This window comes from Nyctereutes procyonoides, unplaced genomic scaffold, assembly GCF_905146905.1.
Source record: "Nyctereutes procyonoides isolate TBG_1078 unplaced genomic scaffold, NYPRO_anot_genome, whole genome shotgun sequence".
In the NCBI taxonomy this organism is placed as follows: domain Eukaryota; kingdom Metazoa; phylum Chordata; class Mammalia; order Carnivora; family Canidae; genus Nyctereutes; species Nyctereutes procyonoides.
Window position 1 is genome coordinate 10,926,586 of NW_026575132.1, and position 13,648 is coordinate 10,940,233.

The 13,648-nt window shown below is 44.3% G+C and overlaps 1 protein-coding gene across 1 annotated transcript in view; it reads left to right on the top strand.

Annotated features, from left to right (window-relative positions):
• CDK15 (cyclin dependent kinase 15) overlaps nt 1-13,648 on the top strand; it is an 82,156-nt gene that overhangs the window by 57,294 nt on the left and 11,214 nt on the right. Inside the window, 2 exon segments of the mRNA XM_055345385.1 lie at nt 1,921-1,969; nt 9,535-9,674. Of these exon segments, the coding sequence (XP_055201360.1) occupies nt 1,921-1,969; nt 9,535-9,674 (189 nt within the window).

Sequence of the window (13,648 nt, forward strand, 5' to 3'; positions counted from 1 at the left end):
CTAAACAAATACCAGATATTCTTATCTATCTTTACTGATTCTTTGAATTTAGGCACAATTATCTAGAGAGTTCAGCCGTATAGACAAACGCTTCCCTTTGTCCACGTGGGACTTTAAACTGCCAGCAGAGTGATTCTCATTTGATTACACCTGACCTTGAAAACTCCACTGAAATCACTTTCTTTGATCACTCCTTTCACTCTACAAGTGTTAGCACTATAAATTCTATTTTTAATTGAACCTTCGAAGTTACAAAAAATGTTTTTTTTAACAGAACAATGTGGTCTTTTTATTTAAAAAAAATAAATTTAAGAAAATAAGCACAAAAGTAAAGGGGTAAGCCCCAGAACCATTATCACTATCAGACAGCCTTCCAGGTCTTTTAATGCATATACAGACATGAATATACCAGTATTATCAAAATTACTTTCTTTCCCAACTGTGATTAAATTCTTTGTTGGATAAACAGGATTGGTGTATTCCATTCCTGTAGGAGCTAAAGAAGAGATCTTTTAAAAACAAAACATATTTCTGGCCCAAGAAAAGCATAAAGCAGAAACATCATTTTAAATGAGAGTTGAAATACTCTTTTCTGGAGCAGGAAATAGAGGGATCTGATAAGGAGCATCAGCTTATAGCCCTGCAGCTCCTCTTATCGCTCTTACATAGAGTAAGCATTCACTTAGTACTTCTTGAATGAATGAGAAATTGTCCCTTTTTATGGTGGTTTTATTTAGGGTTAAAAAGTGTCAATACCAAGAATAATAGAAACACATGTGTTCACATGTAAACGTTGCAAAGAATGCTCCAAAAAAATGACAAATCTTATCATCATCCACTTTGGATTATTCAAGACAGAATTCACTTCCATTTTTACTGCAAGTGAAATATAAAATTAGTCCCATTACTTTTTACCATGCTTGAGGCTTTGAGACAGCCCCATCGCTCATCATGTGACTTTTCATGCATGTTGTGTGCACCCATGTGTGCTTTGTTCTCTCAAATTGTGAGCTCTGCAAGGATGGGGAGGTTTCTGTTGATTTCTTTTGAATTCTCCCCAGCACTTGGTACATGTTCTGCACACAGTAGATGTTAAATAAATATTTATTGACTTTAGTGAATATTGTGACCGTATTTGTTTGCTAGGGCTGCCATAACAAAGTACTACAAACTGAGTGGCTTAAGTGACAGAAATCTGTTTTCTCACAGTGCTGGAGGCTAGATCTAAAATTGAGGTGTTGGGGTGCCTGGTTGACTCAGTAGGTTAACGTCTGTCCTCTGCTCAGGTCATGACCCCAGGGTCCTGGGATGAAGCCCCAAGTTAGGCTCCCTGCTTAGCAGGGAACCTGCTTCTTCTGCTCCCCCTGCTTGTGCTGTCAATAAATAAATCTTAAAAAGATATAAAAATAAATAAAATTGAGGTGTTGGCAGGATTGTTCCCTTCTTCCCTTAGGGCCCTAAGGGAAGCATCTGTTCCAGGCCTCGCTCCTTGGCTCGCAGATGACTGTCTTTTCCTTGGGTCCTTTTACGTCATTTTCTCTTAAACGTGTCTGTCTCTATGTCCAAATTTCCCTTTCATGAGGACACCAGTCATATTGGATTAGGGCCCACTCCATTGACCCCATCTTAACTAATTATAACTGCAATGATCTATTTCCATATAAGGTCAAATTCTGAGATACTTGGGGTTAGGACCTTGATGTATTCATTTTAGGGGACACAATTCAACCCATAATAGTGTCCTTCCACAGAATCACAAAAATTCAAGAGTGACACCTTAAATATTGTTCACTCGGCCTAAATGATGCCTGAACTCTCCTTGCCCAAGCCAAGAAGAACACGTAGAATTTTAATATTTTGGCAATAGGGCTTTAGGGTTGTTTTTGGTTTTTAATGTGTCTGTGTATGTATGCTTTCCAGAATGGTTCCCATTGCCCAAGCCACAAAGCCTTCAGAATGTCTGGAACAGGTAAGCATCACCTTGGAAAGCTGCTCTTTCAACAGGGTCAACGTCCCCTGGACCTTGGTCCACTGAATGCACAGCCCCTAGTTAACACCTCAATCTCTGGGGGCCGTAAGGCCCAGGAATATGCCTCTGGGAGAGCCAGCCACCTGTGAGTCTGTTAGTTTTTCTCTATGAACCATTTTACTTTCAGTGAGTTTGGTCATTAAAGTTGTTTTGTGCCCCCTCGACCATGCCCGAGGCCCTGAGAATGAGGGAGTGTTGGCCTGCAAGAAAACCTAGTGGGTTTATTATTCTCCAACACAGAGAAACCAAATAACATCATTGAGTGGCTATTGGAGGGGGGGGGGGCAACTTGATTCATGGAGGTCATGCTTTCCCAGGCCCTCTCCACGCAGTCCCGGCCCAGACCAGGGCAGACTTTTATTACCAGCTTTCAACAAATCCCTAGTTTCTTTTACAAAGTAAAACAGATAATAGAGACATTCCCGGAATAGTTAGCTAACTAAGCCGTGCCAGGCAACCTCGAGGCGAAGAAGAACTCAGTGTTTTCGGACAATGACCAATTACAATAACCAGTATTATTTGATCTGAGAGTAATTAGCCGAGGCTCTGTTCTTTTTGCTTCAGTGAGGAGGCAAAAAGGGCAGTGAGGAAACCATCAGAGACAGGGGAAGCAGCTCAAATGTCAAAGAAAAACACGCTCTGCTCTCGCAGGTGGGGAGAGGGGAAGAGATCCCAACTGAACATCTGAACGCAGTTCTTCCCTGAAAATGTGCTAGGGTTTACCCCAACCAAATTTCGTTTGGTATTTTTCATGCTTACTGTCCATGGGCTTTAAAAAGCCTCCATGTAGAGTGAATACCAGAGGTCAGAAACAGAGCGGTGGGCTACCAAGGATCCCTTGTTGGGAGGGACAGGCCTCCTTGGGAGGGGGGAATCTCTACTCTTCCTGGCAAGGTCACGGGTCACCTGAACACCCCCCCTTGTTTTGGAGACAGGTTCCAGGGAACCGCTGTTTATCATTTCACATTCAAGATGTGCAAACTTTCTCTTGCCAGCACAGGCGGCTCCCCCCCCACACACACAGAGATATTTGGATTTTTAGTACTGCCCTAAGGCTTTCTTCCATTTCACTATTGGCTTCCAAAACAAATGGTAACTCCAAACCTGCAAACCATCTTAATACCCTTTGTGGCTGCCGTTGGCCCTGTTGCACAGTTGAAGAAAGTTCCAGAGGCTCCTGCTATCACCATACCAGTCCTTCCTTCTAGGCTGAGCAGGATTTGGATTCACTGAATATCCCTCTGACTTTTCTGATCACACACGAGACCCATCACCTCTGCCCATTGCCTCACCCCAGCTATCCCTTTGCCTTAGCTCAGACTTGGCACTTCTCTTTGCTCACATCTTCAAATCAAGGAGTAATGTCTAGAGATGTGCTGCCTGACACAGTAACCACTAGCTACATGTGGCTATTTAAATTTAAAATAATTAAAATTAAATTTTAAATATAGTTCAATTGCACTAGTCACATTTCCAGGGCCCAAGAGCCACATGTGAGTAGTGGCTAACGTATCGGAGGGGGCAGGACTAGAATATTTTCATCATCATACAAAGGTCTGTTGGATGACACAGATCTGGATTATCACACGAGAAAATTCTTGGCTCTGATCTGAGGACTTTGTCATTGAGCTAACACTAGGTGGAATGTTCACTGTGTATTATTTCATTTATTCCTCACAAACCGAAGCCCCAGTTCCAAGAAGTGGAAACTGAAGCTCTAAGAAGTGAAGTAACTTGGCCCCAGTCACCAGGCTACGTAAGGTGGATCCCAGATTTATCGGGTACACAGGTCTCTGTGACTTTGTCAGCTGAATTGGGTTGCAAGTGTGATGGGTAAAGAGGAGCTGTGGTATCAGTGGCTTTTCTTCAAGATTTCTACAAGTGACAGGACGGTGCATGGGCCATAAGTACACCTTGAGGGCATAGCCTGTGGTTTGATGGTGACCCAACTGACATGGGCCTAGTAAGTGCACACTCACTTGTTAGACTGATTAGAAAATTATAGACAGCTACTTTGATGTTGTTGCTTCCAAGTATAAGACGTATTTCTTACTGCGGGTGCCTGCTTTCCTGCGTCCTAAACTGGCAGCATTAAAAAAGTACTTCCTCTCCTGGAACAACAACAAAAAGGTCATTATTGAAAAAAAAAATGATATTTTAGAATAATGCCTGCAGCTTAGTTAATAGTGTTGTGCCAATATTAATTGCTCAGCTTTGATCATTTGACTATGGTTGTGTAGAATGCTAACATTAGGGGAAGCTGGTAAACATATAACTCTGTGTACTATTCCTGCAATTCTTCTGTAAGCCCAAAATTACTTCAAAATAAAAACAAATTGAAGAATTGAAAAAAAAAAACCCAAAACAGTGCCCGTTCTATCCCTCCCTTTTTCCTCTTTCTATGGATCTAAGGGAAAACAGCCAAGAGCCCAGGGAACTCATGGCCAGCATTGCACTGCAAACAGATAAGACTCTTCCAAGAGTAAATGACAAGAATGGCAGTGGAGATTTTTATACTCAGACCCGGGCTGTGCTGAGAAATCAAGGTTATTGCCTTAGGCCCTGGAGAACCACCAGATTTTTTTTTTTTTTTGAAGATTTTATTTATTTGAGAGAGAGAGAGCGCACGCACAAGCAGGGGGAGCTACAGAGGGAATAGGAAAAGCAGACTCTCTGCTGAGCAGGGAGCCTGACATGGGGCTTGATTCCAAGACCCCAGGATCACAACCCAAGCCAAAGGCAGATGCCTAACTGACTGAGCCACCCAGGTGCCCCAAACCACCAGATTTTAGATGGGTCATGTGAAGGCCAGTGGATAGAATGTCACATAACCACAAAGTCTGATTTTCATTTTTTCTTATTGTTTGTGTTTCTATTCTGGACTTCTAAAATTAAATGTGGATGTCCTCACACCCAGGACTTCCGTTAGGATTGATTTACAATTTTGATTCTTTTTGCAACTTTTATAAGCCACGAGGTCTATGGCAATTCAGGCCGGCTGGAATGAATTTGTTTTCTGTGCACACAGAAACAGGAACTTTCCCAGACTACTGCTGGAAATGGAAACTAGCTAGTACTATTAATCTAAACCTGAATGTGTTGTATGTCCCTCAACCTGGGGATTTCAATTCTCATAATTTACACTAAAGAAATCATTGCACAGATACACAAAGATTTCTCATTGAGGATGTCAGTCACAGCATTAATTAATGGTAGCTTCTCACACCCCAACAAAAAAGAAACAACTTTGATAAAGGTCTGGCTTTGAAAATTATGGTATGCTCACATAACAGAATGCTAGGCAGCTACTAAAATTATATCCAAGAAGGTTGTTCAAAGTCCTGGGAAGATGATCAAGATACTCAAGTGGAAAGAGTAGGTTATATCAGCATATAGAGTATGATCTCATTTTTTTTTCAGTAAAACGAAAGATATATCCACTTAAAGGACTAAAGAAGAAAAACTGAACAACAAAGCAATAGTGATTATCTTTGAGTGAAGGGGGTTATCTCAGAGTGATGAAATAGTTTTAATTTTCCTTCTCTGTTTTTTTCTAAGTGTTCTTTTTTTTTAAAGATTTTATTTATATATTTGAGAGAGAGAGAGAGATACAAAGCACAAGCAGGGCAAACAGCAGCGGGAGAGGGGGAAGCAGATTCCCTGCTGAGCAGGGAGCCCAATGAGGGCTTGATCCCAGGACCCCAGAATCATGACCTGAGCTGAAGGCAGATGCTTAACCAACTGAGCCACTCAGGTGCCCCAGGATCTTTTCTAAGCATTCTACAATAAATATGTATTATGTTGGCAATGGAACACTTCTTGCTTCTAGAAATGTTACTAGAAGGAGGGGATCATCAGAGGATTTTTTTGTCTTTATTAACAGACTCTCATTAATTGGGTGGGTAGGTTCTCCTAACTGCAAGATATTCCTGGCACGTTTGGTATTTAACATCACAAGCCTAACACATAATATTTCTTTGTTTTTTTTTTTCAGATTTTTATTAAATTCTAGTTAGTTAACATATAGTATAATATTGGTTTCAGGAGAATTCAGGGGTTCATCACTTACACACAGCACCCAGTGCTCATCATAACAAGAGCTCTCCTTAACACTCATCCCCCATTTAGCCCATCCCCCACCTCCCTCCCTGCATCAATCCTTGGTTTACTCTCTACCATTAAGAGTCTCTTATGGTTTCTCTTTTTTCGGTTTTGTTTCCCTCTACCACATGGTGTTTGTTAACGTTTAGCCTATGTGGAAAGGTGCTGGAGGGCATATTAACATTCGTTAATGTCACTTTTCATGCCAACTTTCATTTCTTTTTTTTTTAATAAAGATTTTTTTATTTTAATTTTTATTTATGATAGTCACACAGGGAGAGAGAGAGAGAGGCAGAGACATAGGCAGAGGGAGAAGCAGGCTCCATGCACCGGGAGCCTGACGTGGGATTCGATCCTGGGTCTCCAGGATCGCGCCCTGGGCCAAAGGCAGGCGCCAAACCGCTGCGCCACCCAGGGATCCCCCAACTTTCATTTCTAAGGTAGTGATTATAACCAGTAAAGGACTGTTCTAGCAAGAGTTAGAGAAGGTGGCAAATTGTAGAAATGTGATGATAAAAGCAGTGGATAGTAATCAAGATTATTGATGGCAGAAGCAGAACAATACAAACATGGAAGTAAATTAACATTTTGTGCCCAAAGAAGCAATATTTGTGCTCTTGAGGCTCTTCCCTCAGATCCCAAATAAGAGTACGATATGCCAATCACAAGGTAGAGATCATCAGGACTCTTGTCCGGATTGGGTGGTCCCACTACGAGTGCTGCTAGTAAAGGCTCGTATTCAGGAGGGCACAGACTTGGCTTATCCTAGGAAGACTGAAATGAACTTGGCTCATGGGAGGAATTTGCTGGAGGAATGGGTGGTCAGCAATTGTAGCCTGGAGGCCATAAGCCTGGAACAAATGCTGGTACCACTAAAAGCTTTGATACAACCTTGTGGGAAGGATTGGGTTAATTGAAAGGGAAATCCTAAAAAAGAAGTTTTCATATTGCTGATGAGTACCTACTCTGCTTTCTTGTATTTGCCTGGTAGAAACGGCCAGTTCTCCTTATAGGAGTCCTTGCTAGTTCTTCCCTGGCTTTCCCAGCCAACCAACATAACATGGTCTAAATACAAGTAGTATGCGTGCCATGCTAACACCAGTTCAAAATAGGTCCCTTAACCTTCCTTATCCAATGAGATTGCAGCTCCTAAGCCCCGCCAATAGGTAGGAATGTGTGGAGAGAACCAACTGCTGACTGGGGAGGTGGGGGGTACTGTGGAGGCAGAAGCTGAAAGATGCATTGCCTCCCCCATTCCACCATCAACACCTATCCACTCATCCCCCTCTGGGGTTTCATAGAGTGGTGGGTTCCAGGCACAATTTCGGCAAACGTTTCACCCCACCCCCTATAGTGAGGGTGGACTAGATAAAAAAATTTTTTTTACAAGATTGGCCTTGAATATCCCTCCAGACTGATATGAGCCCCTAGTGATCTGCACCACTTTCCTCACTCCAAACCCCCATCTCATTGGCCCTGAAAACCTGTGCCTGGGCAGGGCACCCCAGTTGGAGAAAATATCCTCCGGCCTTTTCTCAGGCCACAAGCTAATGAGCAGGCCTCCGCCCCAGGTTGCCTTCTCTTTTAACTAGCCTGGAAATTGGCAAGGACTGGGGATTTGCAAATCTTCCTCTGTCTTAAGTCTATGAAGCAATTACTGCTGAGTTTGAGGTAAAGTTATCTGTTTGTAGAAACAGTTTTATGTCATGGGAATCAGATACCTGAACGTTTCCTAGGTAAATCTTATGCAAAAATTAGGCAACTTACATCTCTGGGTGAGGACTTCCAGCATCACTGCATCATGGCATCAGGGAAGGGGAGGGTATCAGTTTTTTGTCGATTCAGGTTGGTATGTATATTTGACATTAAATGAGCCCATCTATTTTTGCTTAATTGGGGATTTCATGGCCTTGCTATTTAATTCTGAATGTTGGTCCTGTGGTTAATTGTCTCCTGGAATCTGCACAGTTTTCTATCTTGTGACTTTCTGCTTGTAAACCAGACCATGGGCTCTAGAGATGGGTGTACTTAAATGATTGACACCAGATTAGCAAAGACTTCCAAACATTATAAATAAATGGGGCACTTGGGTGGCTCAGTTGGTTGGGCGTCTGCCTTTGGCTCAGGTCGTGATCCCGGGGTCCTGGGATGGAGACCCTTGTCTAGCTCTCTGCTCAGCAGGGAGCCTGCCTCCCTCTCCCTCTGCTACTACTCCCCCCCCCCCCGTCATGTGCTCACTCTAAGAAATAAATATAATCTTTATTTTTTTATTTTTTTATAATAAATTTATTTTTTATTGGTGTTCAATTTGCCAACATACAGAATAACACATATAATCTTTAAAAAACATTATAAGTAAATGGAAAATTAAGACTAACAAGTCCTGCAGGATCAGCCCCTGCCACCCTCCCAGTTTCATGTCTGTTCCCTCCCCTCCTTGGTCCAAGCCCAGCCAACTGGCCTTTCTTCCTCTCCTTAAACTCGCTCTTCTCCCTCTCATCTCCAGGGTCTGTATGAGCACCAGAGATCTCAGCCTACACTGCCTGCCCCTCCCCTGCCCTAACTCCTTGGCTCTCAGCTCCAATACTGCCTCCCCAGGGAAGCCTCCCCTGACCAGCTCTTCCCACTCTAGGTCTTTCTTTTCTGGGCATTTCTTCCCAGGTACTTACACATCTCTAATGATAATTTGGTTAATGTCCGACTCCTCCACTAGACTAAGCTGCGAGAAAGCAGAGTCTCCCCTTTGTCTTCCAGAGCCAACCACCTACTAGCACGTGGTAGTTGCTCAACTAATAGCTTTGGTCATCTCCAAATTTACAGTTCAGCACAGATCAACTTGAGGATTTGTCCTTACTGTAATTTGGGCCCTTGGTTATCTCTTTCTATGCTCCATCTCAGGAGGAACCAAGAGAGCTTCTTGGGTAATACCCTGGGGGCTGAGCTTCAGAAACACTTGTAAATAAAAGTGTTTTCAACCCAAGCTTCAACTTCCAAAACTGCCTCTCTCCCTCCTTCCCCTCCAGGACTCTATGCTTGCAGCCCTTGGAACATATATCCAACTGGGCTTTTCTGCTTGGTGGGCGTGGTCCCTCAAGGCAGCATTCTTAATTACACATTTCTGCTTCTATAATTATATTTCTGGTCCTTTATGTATATATACATGGTCCCCGGAGCCTGTGGGGAAGGCCGAATGAGAGCATACTGTGGATAGGTAAGAGTTCCAGTGTGGTGTGATTTTTCCACTTGCCGTTGACTTTACAAATCCCAGGAAAATCCTACGGGAAACGCTCTTCTAGCCATCTCCTTTCCTACTTTTCATCTCCTACTCTACTTTTCTTCTCTTCCCCTTTATTTTTCAAAAGGGAGGCCTCTGGAGAAACAGTTTTCCTCTTCCACTTTTCCAGGTTGGGCAGGGTTCCCGAAGCTGAAGACCTGGCCTCCCAAATGCTAAAAGGCTTTCCTAGAGACCGCGTCTCTGCCCAGGAAGCACTGGTTCATGACTACTTCAGTGCCTTGCCATCTCAGCTGCACCAACTTCCTGATGGTGAGTGAGGGAGCATGTGTGTGTGTATGTATGTGATGTGTGTGTACGAGCACACATGTAAGTCTCAGGGTCTAAGGGTTTTCTCCAAGCACTAGAAAATGATAGAATTTGCAACCAGAAATGAGCTTAGAGATCGAATTACCTAGAAGAAGCAAAAGGGGACTCAATCTTGCCTGAGTTTTCTGAGTCTCTAAAACTCAAAAGCGCTGGTGGGTTGAGGTGACACAGACCTCCGTCTAATGATCCAAACATTTCACATATACACTCTTAGAAACTGGATGAGATGAAAGTTGTCTCTGTGTTGTTTGTTTTCCCCAGCATCTGCCAGGAGAAGCAAAACCAAAGTTTGCAACAGCCCCCTTCTCTCTCTTCCCGTAGAGAGTAAGATGATAGGTGACATGGGGATGTCACAAGAGGAGAGCTGGCCTGTCTTGATTGGTAATTTGATGCTGCTGAAGGAAGTGCCCGGTGGGGCCCTGGGGGAGCGGAGCATCCTCTCAGGCCTGTCACCCACAAGAAAAGCAAGTTACCCTGAAATCAGCCTTGCTGCCTGGGCCTGAAGTCATCCTCCAAATCTGAAATCTGCTGAGGGATCATGTGGCTGGAGCTCTCCTCAAGTTTCTCAGAATGTGGCCAGGAAGGGCTAGGCGGAGGATGTGGGCAGTGTGGTCGTGGCCTGGCTGTTTTGGGGGTGACCATCCTTAGTTGGGGTTTCTTTGGAAACGATCACCATTCAACTGAAAACAATTTTTAGAAGCCCAAAGCAGGAGAAAAGAAAGCTAATTAGGAAGGTGTAGGGGCTCAGACTGGGGTGAGGGACCAGGATGGCAGGCAGGGGTGACAATGAGGACGGAGTGGGGAGAGCTGCTGCCCAGGAGGCCTAGACATACAGTCTGGCCAAAGTCTCCAGGGTCTGCAAACGTGGCTCCACTCTATCTAGGACATTGTCCTGCCACAGCCCAAAGCTCTTACTTTGGGGCTTCTTGAGACATTTTATTATTAAAATGAGTTATTTAGGATCTCCAAAAATAACCATAATCATACAACTGGGGTTAATGTCTTACTTAACCCTGTAGGAAGAGTTAGTCATTAGGATTTATTAAGTTGCCATTAAGTGTCAAGAACACATTAAGTGCTATAAAAATTGAGGGAATAAAGAGGCTTGTCCTTGACCTCAAGGATCCTACAGCGTGGGAGGAAAAGAGGGTGAGGAAGAGGAAACAGGGCACCCTTGTACACATATTAGCACAAATCATATCTAAACAGCTGGAGTCTGCATAATCAGCTACAGATGTTGAGAGAATATGTATATGCTAAAGGCAGTTCTTTGGAGGAACTAGAATAACTCAAATAAGATAGATTGGACTGGAGGTGAATCTGGATTGGAATCTGGAAGGAGGGGAGGGGCAACCTACAATTCTTATCCCTTTGTACCTCAGGTCCGCCTGCACCCCCCTCTCCCCTACTTCCTTCCAGGTACAGTGTTCCCAGGCGAGGCGCCTATATCCCTCTTAAGCTTTCTTCTCTCGGGCCTGGGACTTCTAACTACCACTTCAGGCAAATGTACGTGTTCAGGAGTGTGTGTGCACACACATACAGTCTCACGTTCTCACACTCATACACACTCACGCTCCCTTCGGTCCACTTAAAGAAACCTCCCTCATTGGCCCTCCTCCAGGATCTATTACTCTACATACTGAGAACCACTGGGGACCTTCAACGTTTCCTAGGCCCGAGTTTTACCTGATAAAAAAGTAATTAGCAAGAAACAGTCACTGTCCAAACTGTTGTGTTGTTAGAAACTTGGGTTTTGGTTCTCCCTGGCCATCTGAAGCAGCAGCACCAACAGGGTGCACCTCTGTACGCGTGTGCATGTGGGCGAGCACGCACACCCATGTGTGGGTGTGAGAGAGAGACCCATCTGTATTCCTTCTCTGTTCACCCAGCCACAGAGCCCAAATCTACTTTGACACTTTTAGAAAAATGAAAAGATGGAATCTTGCAGGAGCCTGCCTGTGCTGGGGGGGAGCCGAGGAGTGCTCACAGCAGGAGGGAAGTTGACTTTTCTTTATACATATAGGGGTTTTTCCATGCAGAGTTTAAATTATGCCTGATAAAAGGAGTTTCGTGGATGTTTCAGTTCTTTCAAATTCTCCTGGCTTCCTCCCAATTAAATGAGGTTTGTCAAAGCCACAGGGCTCTGCTGCTGCTGCCTCGGCCGACAAGCACTTCCTGCAGCGACATCTCGAATCCCCGAGGGAGAAGATGAAAGGGCCAGCGCCAAGAGACAGGGAAGGGGGGGGCCGGTGGGTGTGTGTATGTATGTGTGCATGTGGAAGGGGGCGCAGAAATAGGCTTCGAGACAGACCGACAGATAGGACGTGGGACAAGTAGACAGGGCAAGCAAAGCTATGAGGAAAATAGGAGAGAAAAAAACAGAGGAAGCCGGAGAGCAGCTGGGGCCAGTCTGTGCACTTTGACAACTGGGGCCCTCACTGAGAACACCTCTCTAAGGGATGCACTCCCTTGGCCTGGCAGTGCCAGCTTGCTTTTTCATTGCCCGCGGCAATTAGCCTTTATTAAGAGCCTCCTTTGCAGAGAGAGCACCGGACAGTTATCACAGTCCCCAACCTGCAGGGACACAGAATCACCATCTCGGTGGTGGGCTGCCCCAGGCACAAGAATTGTGCCAAAAGACACATACTCTTGTGAGTGGTTTGTAAAGAGAGTTTTCCTGCTGTAATTATGCAGGAAATTTTGCTCTCTGACGGCATTGCAGTATGGAATCATTTAGGAGCTCATATTTATATCATTTTATTATTCTGGTTTTATTCTGGTTGCAGGATAACAAAGTTGTCACTTTAAAATATATTCTGTTTCCCCTTTGATCTGGGAGATGCCAGCTCTTATTGTCTGCCCTCTGAAGAAGACAATCTGAGCATGAAACCTGTGGCTGGGAAATAATGTGAAGTGTGGAGGGACAGCCTAAATCCCGGGGGAGGAGTGGCAGAGAGATTCCCCACGACATGCAAGAATTGATCCCATCTATCCTTGCCTATTTCCCCAAAGCTGAGAATCCCGTACAACACTTTCTCCAGGTTGTGGCAATAAGCTCACAGCCAGAGGAGAGCAGGAGGTTACTTGCCATGAAAATTCAGGGTTTCCAAGATTAGTTCGCTTTTGGAGCACACTTTTGAGGGGAGAAACATGAATATTAGAATGGCAAGCATGTGGGAACTTCTGCCAAGAGCTGACATTTTCCCTCATTGACTCTTGAACACCTGAAGAAACATTTGTTGATGGAGAAAGTATTGGGAGTCTCTCTCAAAACATACCCAACAGCAAGCTAATTGCTTTTGCAGATGGCCAGGGGGATGCGCTCCCCTCTCGGTCACCAGCTCACAGCCACACTCACAGTCCCCGTGGCTGAGCCAGCAGTGCAGAGTGTCAGCTGGGGCGGTGAGGACCTAAAATTAGGCCCTTGGCAACTCTCTAATCTTAGCTGCAGGTTCAGCTTCTTCGTTTAATTCCCTTTGCCCTCAGAATGAACTTGGGCTCTGGGAAAGGAACACTGTTTAATGATTTGGGGGTTGGGGGGAGTAGAAAATCATTAAGCTGCCCTTTCTAGAAACTGGCTCTGCTCTGTTCTTGCAGGGAGCCTTCCAAATGTTACCCTTGGAAAGTTAAGACTGATTTTGGAAGCTAGCCATTTTGAACCACAGACGCTGATCCACAATTTTTTTTTTTTAATCTGGGGCAGTAAATGCCACGTGATTTAAGAGTCTGGTCCTTAAGCCCTGGTCCTTGATGGTCAGAGCATCAAAGGCTGTCTCTCTTCTCTGTGGGCTGGTCCCATTTTGCTTTCCGAATCCAGACTTGAGTCTCTCCCATTTCTTCCTGGACTAAATCCCCCTTCTCCCTTAAAACAGGTTGCAGCATCTTACAAAAAAAAAATAATAATAATAATAATAATA